General features: G+C 34.8%; 1 protein-coding gene across 1 annotated transcript; it reads left to right on the top strand.

Annotated features, from left to right (window-relative positions):
• The first annotated feature begins 6,395 nt into the window (after positions 1 to 6,395).
• LOC145567661 (arabinosyltransferase XEG113-like) lies at positions 6,396 to 23,858 on the top strand. The gene is made up of 13 exons (XM_081627006.1): positions 6,396 to 6,822; positions 7,726 to 8,013; positions 10,262 to 10,467; positions 11,416 to 11,521; positions 13,081 to 13,337; positions 16,063 to 16,198; positions 17,387 to 17,481; positions 17,561 to 17,614; positions 19,230 to 19,343; positions 20,292 to 20,390; positions 20,474 to 20,593; positions 22,987 to 23,073; positions 23,168 to 23,858. Exons 1-13 carry the CDS (start codon positions 6,654 to 6,656, stop codon positions 23,333 to 23,335), a joined length of 1,899 nt encoding a protein of 632 aa, XP_081483132.1. The 5' UTR covers positions 6,396 to 6,653; the 3' UTR covers positions 23,336 to 23,858.
• The last annotated feature ends 370 nt before the right edge of the window (positions 23,859 to 24,228 follow it).

The following is a 24,228-nucleotide window of genomic DNA, read 5'->3' as shown; positions in this document are numbered from 1 at the left end:
ACGATAACTTTGTGAAAACCCTCAGATATAGGCTCCTTATTCAAGTCAAAACCCTCCCATCCATCATCATTCAAAACACTTTGTGAACTTTCAACACTGTCTAAGCTATCTAAGCTACAACCTACTGACTTTCCCTTCATGACCTGGTACTCACAGGCATTTTGCTTATGGGAACAGAAAAACAACAATTAGGGAGACGGAATTCTCACAAAAACAACTAACAACAACCACAAGAGCACCAATCAAGCTAATTTCCAGTAGAATCATTCAAACGAACCACCAACAACACAATAGGAGCAACATTCAATCAAATTCCCACTATAATCATTCAATTACAACCAGCAAATTTAGAGAACAATTTCATAACACCACAACATGAACATCAGCAAATGCAGAAGACAAATTTCATAATACCACAACATGAACATCAGCACAATTTCGATAACAAGAATTGACACAAATTCAATTGTCCAAAAATCAAACCAATTAAGAACAAATTAATCCACAAATTAAAAACAGATTGACAAATCTAAAACAATTGCATGTTGTTCCTGCCTTTTCTGATTTCAAGTGCCTTTTATAGCTTAATTAAATAATTCATCTTCAATTAACAATTTCATCCAAACATAGGGCTACTTTATTTGTTTTCCATATCTTTGCTAGGTGTTTATGGAATTATTATAGCAGGTTGGTCTAGTAATTATAGGGGGCGGCTGTTCGGTCAACTATGATACTAGGACAAATAGGTAAAAAATTGCTTTGTGCCCCAGGTGTTGAACGATCTACTCTACACAGGTGTGGGCTTACAGGGCTATGGCTCATAAACCTTTTCTTTCATTCATCAATAGGGCCCTGCTTGCTTACTTTTCCGGGCCAGAATCCAAAAATTGAAGTCATAAAAAAGAGATCTTTATCTTTGCACCTCACATTAAGAGGAAGGGCAGCTTGTGAGCAATGACCAAATTCTGAACAAATAATAACTAACCTTAATAATTTCACTTTCTCTGTTCACACAAGCACCATAATCCATTTTTGCAAACTACTCAACTCTTAGCCATACTCGTCTCTTTCACCTGCGGTAATCAATTTCTGGGTCTTCTTCAATAAATCAGCTTCACAACTCCACTCAGCTCGGCCAAACTCGTCTCTAAATTTTAGGAATACTTCGTTCTGCTTTGTCCAGCTTCAATAATCAATAATTGGGTGCTCTTCGATTTTTTTTTTTGGGAAAACCTTGGGGAATAACTACTACAAAATGAGTAAAATTTCGACGCTTAAGCCTCGACACCGAGGCAACAATGTCAGCAGGTAAATATCATATGCGTGTTTTCTCGACACTTTTGTGGGTCAGCATTAATTTTTGACATGAAAAAGCGTCGAAAATGTTAGCATGTGTCACGCACTGTAATTAGCTCAACCCACTATTTCAGGTTTAATTTAAGAATATTAAAACCGCCCAAAGCAAAAAACGAAACCCCTTTCACTTCTCAGTTCTCAACCCTAACTATTCATCTCTATTTCATACGATCCTAAATACTGCAATGAGGTTTAGAACGTCATGAATTTCAAAATCAGATCTTGGTTCTCCTTGCACTGCTCATATGCTTGCTGAATTTCTGTATTCGCCTCCAATGGTGTTCCATTTTATCCCTTTCTTTGCCGATAATAATGAGGTACCTTGTTTCTTTTTTCGCTTCAATGTTTATTTTGTCAAATTTGAGTCCGTTAGATTGTTTTTAGAAGTAATTTCACGAAATTAATGTTAGATATGGGTTTGATTCATGAGCGATAGATATTTTAGGGTTTCTTTTTGTTTTACTATTTGAATAAAATTTTGAATAATTAGCCTTTTTTGTTCTTTGTTATGAATGAAGGACGATTTTAAGCTCTTTAATTCATCTTGTATAGTTTTAATTTGTTAATTGGGATTCTGTTTTGTAGTTTTTAAGTATGAGTTTAGAAATTGCATAAATTGGTTTTGGATTTTTTGGGGTTCATTTTAATTGAATACTAGGGGTACTATAGTGGCGCTTATATGTGTTTAGAAAATCAATAAAACAAGAAAATTGCTTGCATTTTAGCACTCAATGAATGTAATTCATGGAGAGAGAGAGAGAAAGTGAGAAAGGTTACTGGTAAGTAATGCGCTGGGTAGTGAGGAAGGGGAGGAATTTATTCCTGGCATAAAAGCGCTATAATTGTTCTTCTAGTGTACCTTGGTGAAGTAGATTAATTTGCTATTAATTAGATTGTCTTAATATTGATGTCTCATCAAAATGATTATCATTGAATATAGAAATTCTTTTGTTATTGAGGTTTTGGTAAAAAGTGAAAAACGATACCTAAATTGAAGATTATGGATTAGGTTGTATATTTAATCAGATTATGGCTTATTTTGCTGACATTTTGTTGAATGCATGAACTTTTTCATTCCAAGTTTGACTTTTTACAACCTCTATGGGTATATCTCTAGATGATTGCATTTTTGCTGGATATATATGTAATTTAAAATCTCAGATGAAGGCCAAAACTCCAAAAATTTGATTGATAAATGAGCTGTGTCTTCATTGAGCATGTCATTTTGATGAGAATCTCTTTTCGATCATCAGATGTCCCTATCAATCTATGAGTAATCGTCTCTCTTTTTTGCTGTACTTTTGGTGCTTGTGAAGTGTTGTGTTCTGTTAGAAACTCGGTTTTTGCATGTTTGTCTTACAAATGTATTCATACAAGTGATACAACAACTGGACTTCATTTGCAGAATTGCTGATCGAGCTGATATACTGAAATGCTAGTGCTCTTGGACATACAATGATTTACAGAATTAGTGAATGTCCATCACCTTTTTTGAAAGACACTACATGAATATAAACTGGTCCAAAAACCATATTGCAACTTTGATAGAGATGTTACGAAGGGCTCTTGAATCTTCAAAAGGTATTTCATTGACAATTGGGCTAAGAGGGACTATTTTTTGGGAACTTTATACATAGAGCTATTTCTCTGAATTAATTAAATTAGTGTAATGGTTTTCTTTTGCTACATAGCTTATTAAACTTAATAGGTAATTAGGGAGTAGTAATAACTGGAGAAAAGAGTTCAGTGGATGTCTACTAATCCATTGTATGTACATATGACATGCTTAAGTAAGAAAATTTGACAAATATTATACCTGGAATTGATTTTCCATGTAAGAAGGGTTAGTGCACCGTGCCCCTATGGTTGCTCAGAAGCTAGTGATATATCTATTATATTTTAACTACTGTTTTCTATTAAGTTGTGCGATTTCGGTCTTCTTTTTATAGGTTTATCTAAAACTGTATTAACTCTTGTTGCAAGCTTGTCATCTTTAGACTTCAAAACATAAGAGGTATTTGTTTTATCCTTATATATTTGTTCATTTTAGAAGAATAAACAACGATACTTTGGGTTTCTAATCACACCACTTATTATTGCCCTTAGAAGTTACTAAAATTTTAGGGGATTAATTTTATTTATATATTTTACTCTATACCTTGTGTTATATTAAAGTTGGCACCATCTTGGTCTAGTATTAAGATGGAATTTTAATATTGTACCATTTCACATAATTGGGTAAAGATATATGTAATAAAACAAATGGGCAGGGGTATAATTGTGGCGATTAATTGGTTTTAGATGTCAGAAAACAGAGAATTTGCTTGATTTGGTTATGTAGTTGATGGGGGCTGGAAACTCATGAGCTTCATTGCCTTTATGTTTAAGGTGGTGAAGCTTATGTTTTGTCATTATTTTATTTCCATTACATAGCTGGGTGCAATTTTTAGTGTCAAGATGGTGGTGATGCGGATTGATATGTCTATTGTATATGGTATTTTACCCCGTCCCTTGGTCATAATTAGTAGTGTTTTTGGCTCTTTAGAGCCACTTTTATTACTAATTGGTGTTTTCTAGTGTTTTCGTAGTTTTGGTTGAGTTTTGTAGGAAATTGCATCTTTGGAGCTTTATCTCGGGATTATTGCGGTACAACTACGAGCATTTGAAGGCATGACCGATTGCATTTGGACACCGAGTATTCAAGACCCGAAGTGGAGATTTGAATTGGGCCAAGAATGAAGCCCAATCCAAGTCCAGCATATAGCCGGGCCCGATCGGGCGAGCTTTGGCCCGATCGGTGGATACCCAGAACGAGTGGGCGAAGAAAAAGGCGGGCCCGATCGGGCGCGTGTTTCTGAGGAGAAGTTTAAGCGTCGTTTAAGTTGTTTTAACTTAGAATTTTCGAGCTTAGTATAGATACGCTTTTGTTAAGCGAGTTTAGTATTATTTTCTCCCTTCCCTTAGTCTCTCTCTCTTTCTCTCTCTAACTTTTCTCTCTCTCCTCTTAATCTCTAGTATTATTTTCTCTCTCTACAACTCTTTGTTTTTATTCCATCTCTTGTTTCCTTCAACTTTGGTAACGATTTCTTCTCCTTTAATCTTAGTTATTTACTCTCTCTCTTTCATCATGACTTATTTAATTGCTTTGTTTAGTTTATATTTAATTATGTGTGAGTAGTTTTCTTTCTAGGGTTATGGGGATCCATAAATATTATGAAGGGGTAATTTATTATTGTTAATTGTCAATGCTTGATTAATTTCCCATTGATTGATTTAATGCTATGCGGTTAGATTTGGCCAAATTTAATTCGTATGAGTTTAGCAATATTGATTCGAGATTCGAGAGATGAGAATTGATGTTTAGGCTTAGTTTCAATAGACAGACTAATTTATAAATGGTTAGGTCGAGATTCGAGAGATGAGATTTAATACTGGTAAATTAACTCTGTGATTGTAATACGTAGCGAAAGCCCTTTATGATCTGATTAATTGATGCATTGATAATTGATTGTTATGTTTTACCCTGGAATATTATTTATTGGTGAACCTATGTCCTAGGCTTTTATTTCATTGATTTTCCTCCTACTTTTATTCCTTCCCACTTATACTCTTAGTAGTTTAGTTCCCTTTTATAATAACAAATTGGTTACTTGATATTCAGATTATATTGATTAATTAGGAATAAATTAACTCGTTTCCCTGTGGTGCGACCCTTCTTCCCTATCTGCATAGTTAGTGGATTTAGGTATTATTTTTGATTGGGTGATTACGACTTTAGCCTGTCACGGATAAAGCACCTGCATCAAAACACGAGCCCATGATAGAACATGTATGAAAACTTGGACCTGACTATGTCAACGGGATTCTAATACAAGTTTCTTATCCCTTTTTAGGTCATTTATCCATTTGAAATAAGACTATGATACATCTGAAGCGAGTCTTTTAGTGAGCCTGCTTTTGCTAAAGGATGTTGTTGTCGCTTTACTTTGCTGCTACTACTGCTGCCGCCTGTCTCCCTTGGACACACTAAAACAATAATTCCTGCACAAGACTACAGAAACATCAGAGATTGATTGAAGATTATTTGTGAAGAAATAAGCAGAGTTGAGTACTGGACAACAAATAATGAACTCATTGATTAAGAAGAAATCCCTTAAATTTAAAATATGTTGTTAAAATCCAGAACATCATTAGTTGTAATATTATAACTTATTGCTTTTTTTTTCCCCTAAGTTGAGTCCAATTGGCCTCAACTTAGTTGAGGATGAGAAATTCTCGTTATTGACAGCCTAATCTGGTTAAATAACCATTTACTGCCTTTTATTGATATACCCTTCACTTTATTGTGGATATATAATCATTTTAACCCTTAATAATATATCAAGGTGAGAAATTAGGTGCAACTCGTAATCAAAGACATCGCTAAGTTACTATATTTTATATTATCTACTTGCATTTTTTTAAAGTAGAGATTGATCACCTCGTTGTTAAAGGATGGGTCTAAAATGAATTAATTACTCAAATTTTATTTAGTTGACAAAAAATAATAATGCTTATGTATTACTTTATATGTTTTTAATTGAGTCTAATTTCATACTCTTATCTTAATTCCTAAATCCATCACCGCATAAAAGATAGTTTTGATGAAGTTTTCTTAATAAAATTTATCTTTATTCAATCTCAAATTTGGCATAATTTTCCCAAATTAACAAGTACCAAGACGACCGTAACACACAATTTAACCAAAGTACCAAACAAATACAATTATTTCCAGTTTAAATTATTACTCCACCTTGTTGAACATTGAATTGGTAGTTTTTGTAGTTAGTTAGAGAGTGTTATTTCTTTATTACTCCACCTTGTTGAACATTAATTTGGTAGTTTTGGGTAGGATCTAATTTAATGTTATTTTAAATTAATCAACCAACCTAACGACACTATATTTTTTTATCAGACATTTTCCTTTTTTAATTTTTATTTACGTTTCAACAAAACACACTCACTTTCCTTTTCACAAAAAAAAAAAAAAAAAAAAAAAAAACACACACACACACTCACTCCACTAATTAATCTCAGACACCTTTTCCGACCAATCTTTCTACGTCTTCTTCTTCACAATCACCAAAATCCAGCAAACCCTAATTTCCGATGATCTTCCCCAATTTATTCACGATGATAACCACAAACTCATTTCTAATCTACTTCAAAAACTAATTGAATCAATACTAGTAATTATCTGGGCAAAAACAACTATCTTTGATCATTTTGATTTGTTGATTGAAGAAGAAAGTGTAAAAATGGCGTGGGAAATTCCATGTCAAGAAGCTACGAAATCGAAGCCATTATTTGTTACTATGTATGCTACTGTGATCATCGGAATCATCTTCTCTTCATTCTATGTATTCTCTGCTATTTACTCGACTGATTCTCCTGATGCTCGAATTTCTCTCTCCTCTTCAACTTCAAGTAATTTTCTCTCTCTTGATTTTTTTGGGTATATTTTATCAGCTCATTGTAGTTTTTGAATTACTTTGGTGTATATTAAGATTTAGAATTTAATGCGTTCCAATTTTGTTATGTTTGTGCTTTGATGAGGTTAGAGTGTAGTATGTGTTAGATCAATGTATTCATATGAGGTGATTATTAATATGATGTTAATGTGTTATTCGTGATCTTTTGAATTAGAGATTGATATTAGGGAGTTTTAATTGATATGCTTTTAAGGAATGTATTTTGAGTGATTTAGGATAAGTGAATTGAGTGATGAGGAGGTGCATTTTGGTGTAGGAATGCATCGATAATAAGATTTCGATAATGTTTTTGCTTTGGGTTTTGGTTGACGTACTTGTCGAACATCCCTTTGATTGTAAAATTAGACTATGCTTTGTTTGTGGCTGCCTCATATGAACTTGTATCGAAGAAGACATTTTTTATTAGAACAAGTTTATTGGTTGGGGTTCAGTCCCTTGTATAGTTACTTTGTTTGTTTTAGAAGAGGGATTCACTTGACCTTCTGCTTACGTATAATTCATATGTATTAAGCGAGTTTTGAGTAATAGTAATGTTTACAGTGGTGAATTTATTATCATGCTAAGATGTATTGTTTTGGACTATGCTTTATTGAGAGATGGACTTAAAAAAAGGGTGGTAATTGGAGTAAAGGAGAGATATATTCGAACTTTAGAGATATCTTCTGGAGCCTATTTGTGTGACAATGGGTGGACTACCTTGGTTTGGGTGCCTTTAAAAAATCTTTTCTATCTAACCTATATTTTGTGTGCTCTATGTTTTCATGAAAAAGCAAATAATTGTATGAAAGGCGAATTAATAACTGAATTAGATATATCTGTGTTATGAATTATATTTCAGGAGGAGATTCTTCTCTAGAAGCAACAAACTTTTCTCTGCCGACAGGTTTAAGCACGGGTTCAGTTTTTCCAGTCAATCCCCAGAGCACATCTTTGAAGCCTATATGGGAGTCTCCTAAATCTATGAAAATGCCACCTTTGGACTCCTTTCGGTTGACGAAAGATTTGGTGGGTGAGAGAGTGAAGGATAACGTTATTATAGTCACATTTGGAAACTTTGCATTCATGGATTTCATTTTGACTTGGGTTAAACACTTGACTGATTTGGGTTTGTCAAATCTCCTAGTTGGTGAGTTCTTTCAACCTCAAGTTCTTGCTTGAACAACATGTTTCTGGATCAACATCATTTTGAATACTTTTGTTGAAACCTGGAATTACTTATAGAGAATCTTCCAGTGTTTTTTTTTGCTATGTAATATACATCCATCCTTATTTAATAAGTGGGCTGCTACGCTGCTATTGATGTGGCCTCACTATTAAGCATTCTTAAAGGATTTTATGATTTCTATTTGACTAATCATAAATACCCCGGTGCTATATGTAAAGCTTTCACTGGTCAAATGTACGTGTTGCTTGATCCTTATAATCTTAGAGTTGTTTATTTAGATACCCTTTTGACTAATCTGCTATTTATTAAAATAAGACTAAGTACTAGTAAGTGAACCATTTTCTATAGTCTTTCTTGACAAAAAGCAAAAAATAAACTGATGTAATGATGATGTATCTTTAGTTCTATTGATGGAAAAACATATATGCTTAAGTGAATTTATGTTACTTTAAGTGAAGACCATTCTAAATAAATAAAATTTCACATATTTATGGAAACTTTTCTTTTCTTTTCATTTTTTATTTTATTATTGTTTTTTTGGCTTTAATAGGATTTAAATATCTATTAGGTACACATATGCTGGAGCTTGTGTAGCCCTATCCCCAAACAATACATGCAAGTTTCCCACATTGATTAAAGAATAGAGTGTTTTTCACTTTGTAAGGCTGAGAGGCTACTCTCTTTATTTCCATATGATATTAAGGTAGAACCTCTTTCAGTTTCGTGAAGTGGACTCTCTCTTGATGGTGGGTATTCTTGTGGCCTATATCTAACAACCCTAGATGTGGACCTTCTTATACCCTTGGGTCTAGTTGAGGTCAAATTAAATGGATATTACATGTGAGGTTGTGAGTTAAAAGCATGCTTCAGCCCTATGAAACATCACATGTGAGCTCTGTGAAAAAAGGGACTTCAAATGTGAGGGGTAGTGTTTGAAGATTTTATAGCTTTATCCCGAATATCACATGTAAGTGTCCTATATTAATAAAATAAGAGATAGTTTATCACTTTATAAGGCTAAGGAGCTACTCCCTTATTGCTATTTGGTTTTATGGTGAACCTCCTTTGGCTTTGTAAAGTAGAATCTATCTCTTGATGATGGGTGCGGCTCAAGCCCATACTTAACAACACATATGCTATAATGCTAAAACCATATACTAAACTTGGCTTCCCATGTTCATGTTAGTTGTCTTTATCTTTAACTACAATCTATAATTAAAGATAAAGCATTGTAAAATATAAAATGTACAATCTATCTACTAGTATTAGCCAATCACTCATTATTGAAGTATAAAAGAGTATGCTATGATTAAAAAGAGTATGTTATGATTAATCACTTTATTGAAGTATTTTCACGCCAGGTGTCTTTTTCTTTAACTAAATTAACCACTTTAGGAAGTTACAAAGCATTGTAAAATATAAAAGATACAATCTATCTATCTACTAGTGTTAGTCAATCGCTCATTATTGAAGTATAAAAGAGTATGCTATGATTAAAAACTACAATACGGAGTAGTTAATTTCATTTATCTATGTACTCCCTTCGTCCACAAATAATCTTCCGTTTAAGTTTGTACACACATAATAAGAACTATAGTAGAGTGGAGTTAGAATGTTAGAGAAATAAAGTTAGGAAGATTTTTTGTGTACATCTTAAATGGAATTCAGGAAGATTATTTGTGGACGGAGGGAGTACATTGCTAATTGAATTAGCTAATAAAGTCCTCATATTTGTGGAATTGGAAACTTGCAATTTTTTATATAATGCAAAGGTATATCAACACACACATTTTCCTATTTTAACCTGTGCATGAAACAGGTCATAAATTAAGTTTTTCATGAATCTAGTGAAGGATTCAGACATTCAATCATAAGCAGTTAGGAATATTGGAACAGGAGTAACTTTTATGAATATTTAGGCTGGTTTGAATATATACTGATGTTTGGAAATGGTTTATTCATCAATGTTAAGTATGTGTGTTGGCCTGTTGGGGTGGGGGGGGGGGGGGGGGAGGGGTGTGTGCGGATGGAACACGTCACAGAGGACATTTTTTCCCTCTCCACAAATCACTGTCAGGATACTATGAAGAAGATCAATATTTTTAATTCTTGATCATAGATTTAATTAATAAACTAAAACTAAAACAGAAATAGGTACATGTATAGAGGTATATAGAGGTCTTATGTAACTTGGATATTGTTAATATAGGTGCAATGGATACTAAATTGTTGGAAGCGTTGTTTTGGAAGGGTATTCCAGTTTTTGATATGGGAAGCCACATGAGCACTGTAGATGTGGGATGGGGATCACCAACTTTTCATAAAATGGGAAGAGAAAAGGTTATTTTAATCGATTCTATTCTACCGTTTGGCTATGAATTACTTATGTGTGACACGGATATGGTTTGGTTGAAGGTACTCTTCTTTACTTATTCTAATGTCCTTTTTTATGTTTGGGTTGAATTGTTTTTGTATATTTTTGCTCCATTCATTAGATTGATGCTCTAGATTCATATGTGGGCTGCAGTACTAAAATTAATTGTTCTGCACTTCTACTACTGGAAAAGAAGAATTAAGGTTTATTTTATTCAGAGTTGTATGTGAACCATTTTTAGGATTTGATCGGTTGTGTCTCGTTCAATAGACAGAGTACAAGGGCCTTGCCCCACCCCCCCCCCCCCCCCCCCCCTCCCTCCCCCCATTACCACCACTAGTCCACTACAACGATTGGGGCTTGGATTGTCTTGCTTTTGCAATAGTCAAAGAACTCAAACTTTTGATAAGGATGTGTTGTTGTCTATAGTTTTTAAGGATAGCTTATTATCTCTAAGTTATGGACTATACTATTGTTTGAACATGGTCCACAACAAGGGCCAATTCAAGTGTCATGGTAAGATTCAACTTAATACTAAACTTGACCTTGACTTCTACTTGGTAGTTATTTATTTATTTATATGACACGACTCAAATGTGACCATCATGAAACATTATAAATTCAAGCTCCCCAAACTATTGTCTAGGTTGCTTCATTAAACACATAATTTTAGATTTTGGTGACAAACCATTAAATTACATGGTGTTTGTTGTGATCATGCTCTAATTGGGTTCTTCGTTTTTATTCCAGCATTTTTTATCAGTTCACATGAATGTAAAGACGTGAAATATCTACAATTAACCATTTTATTTCTTGTTAGAATGTCTAGAATTAAATTTTATGAATATTACCTGAGACTACAATGTCGCATTTATGCTTATTACTTTGCTTGTTTATCAACAAATCTATGATGTTTTATCGGTTGGGTTTGCCATTCTTTATAATATGTATTATCTTCCCCTTGGTAACATTCAATGTTTATGTAACAGAACCCCCTTCCATATTTTGCTCGTTTTCCTGAAGCAGATGTTTTGACTTCAACTGATCAAGTAGTGCCAACAGTGGTTGATGATAGGTTGGATGCTTGGCAGCAAGGTGAGCTTGTTAGTATCTGTTTTAGTGTCAACTGAATAATGTCTTACTTTCTTCATTTCAATAATGTTGCAATACTTTTTGCTGCGCGCACTTTTTGGAAGTACTATGTTTGACCACATATTCTTACTCATTTACTAAAAGCAAATATTATTAATTAAATTGTTGTTATATAGCATGTTTTCATGATATCAACCTTTTATATTCTTTACTACTTAATAGATAACTAACATCTATGATCAAGGATGTGTATTGGCAAGTGTGCTAGTCAAGGTGTAGCAATTTTTGCGAAACAGAGTAAGCAATAATTATCATGCCAAAAATATTCTAAATTCTTAATAGGCAAAATCGGGTACATTTTGCAGTTTCTAATTACAATAATATATCCACTAATCTCATATGTATATATGTGGTAGCTGGAACAGCTTTTCTTGTATTCTGGACCTTGTATTTCTTTTCCTCAATAATTCCAATGTGTTTTCCTATTTACCTCTGAGCTTTATCATTTTCTGGCACCTCTGTTACTAAGAATCATCAGTTGGATTAACCAGCCTCCTATCAACCTAAATTCCTTGGCTGTTGTATGTTTTTGTAAGTTATGATGGTACTAGTGTGATCTAAGCTGTCCTCTAAAGGACTAAAACAGAAAATCTTGGCACCTTATACTGGGATGATCATATAATATGTAACTGCAAATACATGTGCTTTAATTATGATGCACAAGGTTCTTGTATGTACATTTGTTAGGGTCTTCCTTGTATGTACGTTTGTTAGATACATGTGCTTTAATTATGATTCACAAGGTTTTTTGGACTCTTTGGTCCTTAACTCCTTGTATGCAATTCTCATAACTTGTTTTTAGTTTTAGTTGTGTGAGTACTTATTTTTAACTTTTTGGCCTATGTTTGAACTTATTGAGGTGAAAAGTACCAAGCCTTTTTATTTTATTTTATTTTATTTATTTATTTATTTTTTATTTTTAAAAGTCCTCTAACAGTGCCATTTCTTGTCTTAGAGAGTTGTCTTATGATTTCTATACTTAAGGTATAATTCACGATATGAGCTCTTGAAGCGGCATGCAATTAACTCTATACTCTATAGACTACCCAGCTGGCTCCTAGCGTAATAAAGTAATAACCCATGTACTTAAGCTGGTATATGTGAATAGATAAATAAGATGAAAAGTGAATGAAGATATAGTTGAAGGTGAAATGGGACTTTTGTTTGGGGACGAAGGAAGTAGTTTTCTGTTAAGTCCTAGTGATCTTGTAAAGGCAGGTTCTGATTCAATTGATTGCAAAAGTCAACCTGATCTAAGGGTGCTTTAACTATAAACATAACTATGCTAGTATGCATCTTGCCTTAGAAAAATGAGCTCTTAGTTAAATAGGTTTTTACGGTTCTTAATGACCAATGAGCCAGTTCCTCAATGTTAGTGGGTTGCCCAGTTGCCCTATTTCTAAAAATGACAATACATGTACCATTGTTTACAACTACAGATTCATAGAGATACATTCTTTGTCTGATATGTATGGTACTCATCGTTTATATATGTCAAACAGTTAGTGGTGCATACAATATAGGGATCTTTCACTGGAGACCGACAGAATCTTCAAAGAAGTTGGCTAAACATTGGAAAGAGTTGCTTCTTGCTGATGAAAAGATATGGGATCAGAATGGGTTTAATGATATTGTACGAAGGCAGCTTGGGCCCTCTGTTGATGATGAAAGTGGTTTAGTTTATGCTTATGATGGGAATCTTAAGCTTGGGCTCCTTCCTGCCAGTATATTCTGTAGTGGACATACTTATTTTGTTCAGGTACGCTATTTTTTCAGTTTTTTGTTTGCAGATTGTGACATTGTCCATTCGTAGTATAGAGACAGAGGTAATTCAGGTTAATTAAGAGATGATCCTTGAAGGAAGAGTTTAATAGCTTCTTAGATACAACGTGATGGGAAGTCGGGGGCGATTTTAATAATGAATGAGTGTGGGAGTGGTTGGGATCATGCCTTACATTCCTATCTGTGTGAATACCCTACGTGGATTTGGAATTTTAACAGGACTAACGATAGAGGTTCGTGCACAGTGTTAAGGGTTCATAGAACGTATAAAACCTGTAGTTGCTGAACAATATTTTACTTATGTATGGGCTCCTTTGACTACCAACACAAGTTCATCAATAGACCTTCTATGAGCAAGCTATTGGTAAGCTAGGTGACCTGGTGCCAGTGTAGTTGCAGAAGGCATTCACATCTTGTAACACCTTTCAACCCATAACTTGCTACTAAAAAGCAACTGGATGTACTAAGATAGACCTACATGCTATTAGCCGCAAATGCAGGAGGGCTGAGATTGTTCTCATAAATTTGTCAGAAAGCCTGGACCAACAAATGTTTTGTGGCTAATACGATAGTTATCAAAATTTTGTTATTTGTTTTCATTGCATAGGCAAGCACCATACATATTTATGCTAGAAACACTATCTGTTTCAAGTCTTTCACCCTTTCCACAAAAGGAAGAAATGACCTACATGCCCCTGCTGGCCATAAAAGGGACTGCTTTCTAAGGAGACTCCCTTGATACTACTGAGATTCCTTACAAAAGCTTATTCTTTCGTGGTCAGTTTTTTCTCTGGCATGAAAGGTTTCAATTGAGCAGGGGATTGAGATTGTAATGCTTTCATTCTTTCAGCTTCTGCTAGGTGAATAAATGGGGTCATTAACTTTTATAAAATCACTCCTCGCTTTTGTTCAAGTAAGCAATTTGATGGAGATTTGTACTCCAGAAGACCAGGTAAAACTTATTATTGAGTGCAGAGTGCCTCATGGACATGGTACACAAATGCATACTTGAACCAGGAGTTATGAATTTGCTACTTTGCTGTCAGTCTAAAAACAAAAGATGTCAAGTCTTTTGATTTTCTTTCTGGATCGTCTGTCACTTTGATGCAGAACTAGCCTGTTGATGAAGTACTTGAAAGTTCTCCCTTGTGCCTTACCCTTTTTAGTCTTTACTCTTTTGTTAGGAGAATAATTTGAAATTAGGTCTCAATTAGTAATTTAGCATATATAGAAGAATGAGTTTGGTTAGGATGTTGAAGGACACCATTTTTATCCATTTTCAGTTTCTATAGGAATTATCACAATTTTAGGAACCTTGACATGAAAGAATAAGAGGGTACTTGAAAGTCTGTGATGGGCCCTTTTGCCTGGGGTATGCTTCTGTTATAGGAAGAATTTTTTAGAAAAAGATTAAGATAGAAGTATTGTTATGAATTGAGGAAAAACTCGTGGACTAGATAGACTTACTCTGTGAAGACATGGGGAAGATTGCCTGAACAGGCTTCATACGTTAATGTGTTTGGTGTAGAATTAACTATTAAAAAGGAACAATCAAAAGGGATAAGTATATACTTACAATGAGAGTCTGGTTATTTCTTTTGGATTTATATGTTAGATATGATGCATCAATGATGATTAATTAATGGGTGATGCGTGAGGTTTAAGGGCTTATTGAAGGACATTGGACCCTGATTATTTTAGAGGCATAAGATTTGTACCTTTGGGCAGTGTTATGATAATTATTTTGGTGGCTTTAATACTTTAGACGAGAGGCTTTTGGGTTTGGAGGTCTATGGTGATTGGTGGATTGATGATTAGGGTGTAGGTTTATAAGGGAGGGAGTAAAATCACAAAAAATCCCTACTTGCTACACAAGTCTTCTATTATATTCTTAAAACTAAACTCATGGATAAATGTAAATTATATAAATTAAATTTTAGGAGTCCTTCGGAGAATGAGCCTTCCCACTAATAAAACTATTTGAGTTTGGGTTATGGAATGATAAGAGCAACTCATTAATGTAGGCCTTGAGACCTATAATTTAATAGTACTCTAATAAAAAATAAATTAATTAATACTCTAAGAAATACTAATTTTTGTTGGATGCCTCTTGTTGGACTTTAATTGTACGACATTCGATCCTTTGGTGTAGGCTTGTTATATAGCATCATTGGGCGCTATGCGGGGATGAGGGGAAGGGACATTTTGAAAGTCAACACTATACCCTTTTTAAGGATATAACTCAACAGTTGCTTCTTGCTTGATTCAGGTGCACTGAGTAGTACACTTTTATGAACCTTGTACCTAAGTAGCTCTCCTTTAGGTCAAAGATTACATGGAGATTTGGTTTCATTTAGCGTTTATAAAATCTTTACCAGGATCTATTCCAATACATAGAATGCTGGCTAGGAGTATGTATCTGGAGCATCTTTATTGAATGTAGATAGATGTAGAAGTAATTTTTTTACTTGCTAATGAGTATTTAGTAATAAGTTGTTTGGTGATTTTGGAAGAGATGACTGAAGTGGGCTGTTATTGATGCCAGACTCCAAGATGGACTATGATAGGCTCTTAACCCTTTGGATAAGATTGCTTCTGATTTGCGGACTATTAAACTTGGTCCACGACTTCAAATTAAACTTCTGAGCTGTATCATGTAAGGATAATTTTGAGTGATCTATATTGTGATGTCTGATTGACAGGCCATGTATCAACAATTTAAACTGGAGCCTTATGCAGTGCACACCACATTCCAATATGCTGGTACTGAAGGAAAGCGTCATCGATTACGAGAAGCCATGGTATTTTATGATCCACCGGAGTACTATAACTCTCCAGGTACTTGACTTTCCATGATGTGTGCTTCATTTCATTTAGCAAAATCACTTCATGTACCTCCTCTTTTCTTCTCATATATGGTTAGCAATAATCCTCTATTATTTAATGTAGCAAAACTGTATGCATTTCTCGCCTGCTTATATGTGTTCCCTCCAATTTATAGTGATTGACCTTATCACGTTTTATGTTTACTTTCCTTGTGGCCCTTTGATCAGTTTGATGCATTGTCCCAGAAACTGTATATTTCTATTGATTAAGTCTTCTTAATCTTTTGAAATTCTTGAACTTAGGATAATAGACACTGAAATGGAGGGACTGTGTAATATTGGGTGGGGCTTGTTGTCCTGTCCACATCATTCCTATGATGTTACTGGAAAATAAAGGGGGAAATTCCCCTGTGGGACTCTTTACCCTCAAAAAAGTTCATGTTGATGTGTTAGTGGACTCACATGACATGTGATGATGAATGATCGACTATTTTTTTTTTTTGGAAATTTCTCTTTTCAAACATTTGAAGTGATTGGCCTTTTTGATTTGGGTATCTGTGGGCCTTTAGATGGAAGTGAAGTGCATTAATTCAAATTGCAATTGAATTATATGAAATATCCTGTCAAAAATAAATGTAAATATGAAACTTCTCAAAAAATTAACAAGCTTTCTTTAGGATCTATACTCCTATAGGGTTTCCTGCATTCTTAGTTAAAACTATAAGGTTGTAACATATTCTATTGGAGTAATCGGTTTCACCTTTAGAGCTTTTGTCTCTAGCATTACACCTTATTAATTCCTAGTGAGAAAGCCTTTCTTTGGAGTTGGTTGACGTTTAATTATACAAAAATTTCAGGTGTATTCAGCTTTAGCTTTAGCTATAGGCTGATTTTATGTCAGTTATTATCAAATATTTCCTAAAATTTGATGATAGAAGTCCTGTATTGCTCTTCATGATTGTAAATTGAATAATAGAATCTAGAAATGTTTGAAGAATAATAACATGAATGATTTGTGACTTTTTGATCAACTAAAAGAGATAGTAATTCCTCTGTCATGGGGAAATAGATAAATTACACTAAAGAAAAAATAACAATACTTGGGATTTAGCAAATTTTCATGTTCATTTATCAGGCTTTGCATAAGTTCTATGCTTTTTATTTGAAATTTTGCATAAGTTCTATGTTGAATCCAATGCAGGAGGTTTCTTGTCATTTAAGCCGACCATTCCGAGAAGCTTATTATTAGATGGAGAGCATAATGTTGAGTCACACTTTGCTCTTGTTAATTATCAGGTATGATATAAATTGCTGATGTCTGTAGTCGCTATTATATATGACATCTACTCAATGATATTTATATGCTTCCTCTCAGATGAAGCAGATACGAACTGCACTTGCTATTGCATCATTGCTAAATCGGACCCTGGTGAGAACAAAGCATTTGACTGTTTGTGAATGTAATTCTTTTGTGGTTGTTAATATGCATCTCTATATAAAATAAATCTTTGATTCCGTTCATTTATAGTTTATAAACTGTTACAATTGCCATACATCATGCATTAATTAAGCAAGAACTAATATATATTAGGAAAATTTGATTCTAATAATCCCACCTTTGGCCGGGTCGCTATTAATAATCCTACCTTTTGATTATTATTTAATAATCCCACCTTTGAGGTACATTCTCTTTTAATGGTAACTGGTATAATGGGTTAACATGCCATGTGGCACTTTGTAATTCGCTGAAATGTATTTTTTTTTCATTTTTTTTAAAAAATATACTTCTTTGTCCTTTTCCCATCCTTCCTCCATTCTTTCTGGCTAGGCAGACCACCCCTCCCACCCTGCAACCAGCCACCCCCACCCACGACCCTGAAACACCAAATCCCAACCATGCCCACCCCAACCATCACCACCCCCAAAACACCAAAGCCTTGCCACCCCCATCTCCGAAACATCCCTACTGATTCTGAAACGCGTCTCCCACACACCAAGACGCCCGGCCCCAACCTTCCCTAACCCTTGGAGGTCGAATTGTGGTGATTGTTGGTTGCTTCTGCGTTGTTGAGTGACGGACTGAGTGGCCGGTGAAAAAGAGGTGGATGATGGTGTTGTGACTTGTGACTGTTGGTGAGTGAGCAAGGAGCAACGATGGCAAAGGGATTGCATCATTGCGTGGTGTGTAGGGGCTGAATTGGATCTATTGTTGGTGGTGTCTGGTGATTATTGGAAGAATGGGGACTAGTGGTTAGGGAAGGGGGGCTGGTGCGTGGCCAAGGAATTTTTTTTATTTTTTTAAAAAAAAAAAAAAAAAACCCTTAATTTACTCAAAGAATAGGTTACCGGTCATAAGGGATCATTAGAAGATAATGCCCGCCAAAGGTGGGTTATTAGCAGTGAACCGGCCAAAAGTGGGATTATTGGAATCAATTTTTCCTATATATTAAAAGGAGTATATAAAGCAAAAGGGAAGGTAAGGGACAGAGATGCATAAATAAATACTTTTTGGCCAGAGGAATTTTCACTCAAGTAATTGTCAGCCATTAGACTTATCAGTCCCTTTTCACCTGCTTACCTTCCTTTCTCTTTGTGTACCCTCTTGGCCTCTTCCCCGGAATTGAATTGAATTTTACTCAAAATGTACCTCAAGTTCTACATATATTCTTTTGCAAAGCCTTCTGTTTAGTTGATGACCACTATACCTCTTAATATCTAATTACTGATTATTAATTGTGAACAAGAACGATCCCCATCTTTTTAGGGTAGAATGGTTGTTCAAATTGCATTTTGTGCGTTCCTAGAGTACATAAAGTTGTCTAAACTCTAATAATTAAGAAGGTTTGCAGCATATTGTTGCCTAGTTTAGTAATTCCTCTAGTCTTACATGGAGTTACATCTTTAAGATCTGAAAAAGTTGAATATAAGAATTTGTAAATCCTCCTGTATGCATGTGAGACATCATTTGAAATTGGAAAAGCAAGATTTGGGATTGCCTTGTGAATGTATGTGTTGATATCTTATTTACTTCTTGTGATTTATAGGTCATGCCTCCAATATGGTGCAGGTTGGATAGGCTTTGGTTTGGTCATCCTGGTATCCTGGAGGGTACCATGACAAGGCAACCTTTTATATGCCCTCTGGATCATGTTTTTGAGGTAAAGCATAGGGTGAAAATTCATTCATCTTTTTCTCATCTGCTTTAATGATTGTGCTCTCTGAGGCTTTAAAATTTGGTTATTCAACCTTAGAGTTCATATAATAGTCGAAGGATTCTGGAAAATAAATATTGGTATATTTGAAAAGTAACGGAGTTCCTTTACTTTTATCTTCAACAGAAAACCTGTAAATGCTTGTTCAGCTATTTGCAATTCTCTTTTACATTACATCTGAGAATTGCTTACTCACTAGTGGTAGTTGAAGTTTTTTATAAGAAAGTAGATGGAGGGTTCGATAGACATTAAGGGTCTTTTTTATTTTTTAATTAGAAAAAGAGATTGAACAATGACGACCAATAGAAGAGAGAATAAATTTCTATACTTTTTCTCTTGCCTTCTCTCCAGTGGAAAGAGACTAAGAAGGTTGTGAATCTGACAATCAATATTGCAGAAAGACTTGTGTCAGTATATACTGTTTCAATGTGAATTAATTCTGTCTCTCTAGGTCTTCAATTTTAAAGGTTATTTTGTTAGCTGCAAGATGATCTGTTAAATTGCATGGCAATTTCAGATGTTACATACAGAACTTGAAACTTAGTGCACGTACCATCAGAATTAGTTAGGTTTCTGATTCTTGTGAAGGTTAGAAAAAAGTCAAGTAGGGTGTTTCTTTTTGAGGTTAAAATTTTCCCACTTCGCAGAACTTCTCTTGAACTGTAATATTAAAAGGTTCTTCTGGGAGACTTTGTAAACCCATTCTTCTCTTTGTGTGTTCCATTTTTTATACAGGGGAAACTTGAACTGTAAATGATGTTGTATCGGCTGTGTATGTTACAGCCTTTAAAACTTAATTGTTGAAACTGGTTGCAGATATTTTGCATGTGTTTTTTTGTATGTTATACGAAGTATTTGACAATTGACATTGTTATTTGAATAATTTATTCACAGGTGAACGTGATGCTGCAAGACTTGTCACAGCAAGAATTTGGTCCACATATTGATATCAGGGAATACTCCTTCCTTGATAATCCAGCACTGTCTCTAGAAGTACGTTAGCACAGGACATGAGTGATTTATCATACAGATATTGCATTTGTGAAAGGATCATTTACCGGGAATTCTTTGTGCAGGTGAAAAAATCGTGGCTTGATGTGCATCTCTGTCAAGTGGGATCAAAAGACTGCCATGTTACCAAAAATGTTAGTGCTGCCGGACTGCTCAGATTTCCCAAACATGGCAGCGAAGAAACGGTACTCATTTATGATAGTTGGGTTTTTTTTTTATAAACCATCTTTAATATGTCTGAAGTAATTATGGCCTTGTCAATATGCCTTGATATACTTCGTATTACAGCATTTTGTCACTGTAAATGTTCATATCAGCTGCACCTTTTTCTGATAACTTAAAGTCGTCATTTCAAACAGCAACCCATCTGGTGAATTTATTTTCTAAAAGTTTCTCCACCTCCAGTAGTAATAGCCCAACACAAGAAGCCCTATAAATGAAGGGCTATATGGTATATATTAGAAGAAGAAAACGACAAGAACAGATGAGTGGTGTTTCTACACCTAAGAAGCTGAAAAAGGGCCAAACAAGGGTAAATAGAGACTTAGTTTCTGTTTCTCAAAAAGCGCAAATGAGCTCCCTGCCCCCCTAGAAGCAGAAGCTCCAATTTGGAGCTTCTCAATACTGTTTCTCACAGAGCTATTTTGGTCATTTAATTAGATATTTTGCTGACAATAATGCCCTCATGAAAGTAGAAAATGACACCTTTTAATTAAAAAGACAAACCCAATATAATTAGCTCTGCCTTCTCTCTTTAAACCATCAGACATCTCCCCCCTTCTTTCACCTCTGCAAGTCTGCATCACACCTCTAATGTCCCAATTAAAATTGACGTACATGTAGTCATTGTCCCTTCTTCAATTTTTGTTTGTCCCACTCGAATTTTTAGATCCAAAGGCTAAAGCTCTGTGTAAATGACAGTGTTGACGTAAATAAATACGGTGCTCTTGGATGTGGGTTGTCGGAAAATATGGTGGGCTAACATGGAGGAGATATTTGCATATATGAAATTGTTTAATTGAAATCTACTTTGTTCTTTACTCAATAATAATAAATAAATCCCATTAAAAAATAAATAAACATATTTTTAAAAATATTAATAAAGACATAAAACTCTTAGACCAAATTATAGGCCAAACATTAAAAATTGTTTCTGTTTCTTAGAAATACTTTTACAACTCTATGGCCAAACACTTCTATTTTTGTAAAGTGTTTCTTTAGAAACAGCTTCTAGAAAACTACTTCTAGGAAACAGAAGTTTTTTTCTAAAAGCTTGGCCAAACAGACCCTAAAAAGCAATAGCAGAAGCTAGTGTGTACGTGAAATCAGAGTGGGTATTGTGGTGCTTTAAAAAACCTAGAATTGCCTGATTGTAATTTTTATCAGATGTTACTCTTCATCATCAAATTGTATTGCATACCTTAATTGGTCACGATGGACACAGTCAGACAGACAATTCCACCCTTGACAAAGATATGGGTGATGCATGGTCATCTAATTTGTGCCTCCTTCCCCACTAGCCTTGTTTACAGCCATAGTGGTCCTTCTCCTAACATCTCTCTGTCCCGAACCATTTCTAAAATGCCATTCTGTCAATGGTGTAACCTCACAGAACTAGTTTTATCTTAGCTACCCTGTTTTGTATTATTCTTAAGTTGGAATTTATCCCTTGATAATATGCATAACATGCTCTTTCTTCCAGTTGTCTTGAGGCCTTCTGTTTATATATCTTGATTGCTATTTCCAGTTTCATGCATAGCCTCAAATAATAGGACTTGTTTTCACAATTCATCCTTAATGTAATAGAGGTGTAACTAATGATTATTCACTAACATATACCTCCTCTGGCTACATGTCATTAGCTAAGGCTTGTTACATACAAAGCAAGAAGCATAAAAAATAATGATTGTTGTTAGTTTGCAAAAGTAAATAATGAGATTGAGTGTTAACGTGCTTGAAAGTTTTGATTGTCTGTCTTCTTGGTGCTTTTTATGTTCGGTATCTTCTTGTTTTTAGTGTTCTCAAAGTACAGGAAGGATATTCACAAATGGTGTTAATTTGCATGATGAATTATGAGAGTTAAGGTGCCAACATGCTTAAAAATTGAGGTGATCTGTCTGCTTGGTGCTTTTTTTATTTGATATCTTTTTGTGAATATTTTCAAAGTACAGGAAGGTTATTCTAAAAGTATTGTTCCATCATTCTTGATTAGTGTCGTAGCACTAATGTTGTGTGCCTTATGTCCACCACACTACATTAGAGCTAGGCAGTGTTTGAGGCAAATGTTGGAGAAAATAGGAAATTTTCAGAGAATGCGTATTGTTCATTTTAAGCCTCAGTCTTGTGGCCTTATCACTCCCAGTACATGCCCTCCTCCCCCAAGGAACAATCTTACTCGAGATAAAGAAAAAGAGGAGGGGGGGGGGGGGGGGGGAAGAGGGGATTAAAGGACTTTTTAAGTAGGTGTTTGCTTGCTTGTTTAGTTGACTGGTGCGTGTGCTGCTTTTAGTAGCATTTTGTTTTTACTATAGCTCTTCGGCAATGCAATTGATCAGCTTATGTTTAACCTGTTTGATAGTTCAAGACAGTGTTCTCCTCATTCAAGAATATCAAGGTTATAAACTTCTTATCAATCCAAAATGCCTTCCTTGGGTTTGCTGACAAGGCAAGTTTTCGTCCCAAAATATTTTATTGGTATGTATGCTTGCTACAACTTACATTAGTTCCTATAATGCTGACTTGTTAATATGCTCATTTAGGAGAGAGAACGGAAGTTCAAGAATCGAGTTAAGCGATATGTTGGCATATGGTGTTGTGTGATGAATAACACTCCAGGCCATATATATTATGACATGTATTGGGATGAAAAGCCTGGGTGGAAACCATTACCACCACAAAGGCCAGAGGATGATCACCCTCCTGTATAACTGCCTCGACCGTACATTCCTCTTCCAATATGTAAACTTTAAAGGCATTACACCAAGAAGCACATCTTGTAATCAGCTGACATAAATCTAGGTCTTCTACAGTGCAAGGCCCACTGGTAAATGGCAGTGCTTCTGAGCTCCAGCTGAGAGACATTTTGATTATTGCTGCAGGCAATTGGCAGTGCTACCAATCTCCAACTGAGAGATTTTCAACTATTGCTGCAATTCAGGCATATGAAGATATGTGCTGCCCTGTTCTAGGATACGGCAAAGAAATTATTTTACTATTCTGGATGTGATATTACTGTTGTAGGAAATTTTGTTGAATCAATGATCTTGGTAAAGATCGTGATCTGTGAAAATGTTGTATCTGGGCATGTCTGTTATTCAATGTATACGGTTTTGTATGAAGTTGTATCCTTTATTTACGTGTAAACAACTCACACAAACTTGATGAAAAAATCTACCGGTGAATAAATTGGCGTTTGGGGCAGAAAACTGCATCCCACGATATTTTTGGAAATACAGACAAATTTTGTACTTCAGACGTTTTTGGTTTGGTCTAAGCAACATAAGCAAATCAGAAGATCATTTTTGGATTCAAATTTTTTTTAAAGTGGAAGTATGCATACAATGTGATCATAGTTGAAATGAACAGAAATAAATTTCGTATGATTTGATAAACTAAAATAGACATATCAACAACAAAACTCAATTAGACTAAACCATTCAATAAACAAACTGGTTTTTTTTTCTGCAGCAATTCTTCTAAACAAGAGACCTTCACACTAGAACATTTCTTTTGCTATACTTCACATTTCCTGCTTATCTGTGACTGCCCTGCCATGTTACTCTCAGAAAATACGAGTAGAAAACAGCAAACAGGAAAGACA

The sequence above is a fragment of the Chenopodium album genome, chromosome 11 (genome assembly GCF_948465745.1).
Source record: "Chenopodium album chromosome 11, dcCheAlbu1.1, whole genome shotgun sequence".
In the NCBI taxonomy this organism is placed as follows: Eukaryota; Viridiplantae; Streptophyta; class Magnoliopsida; order Caryophyllales; family Amaranthaceae; genus Chenopodium; species Chenopodium album.
The sequence above is the reverse complement of the archived record's forward strand: the minus strand, read 5'-3'. Positions and strand labels throughout refer to the sequence as shown.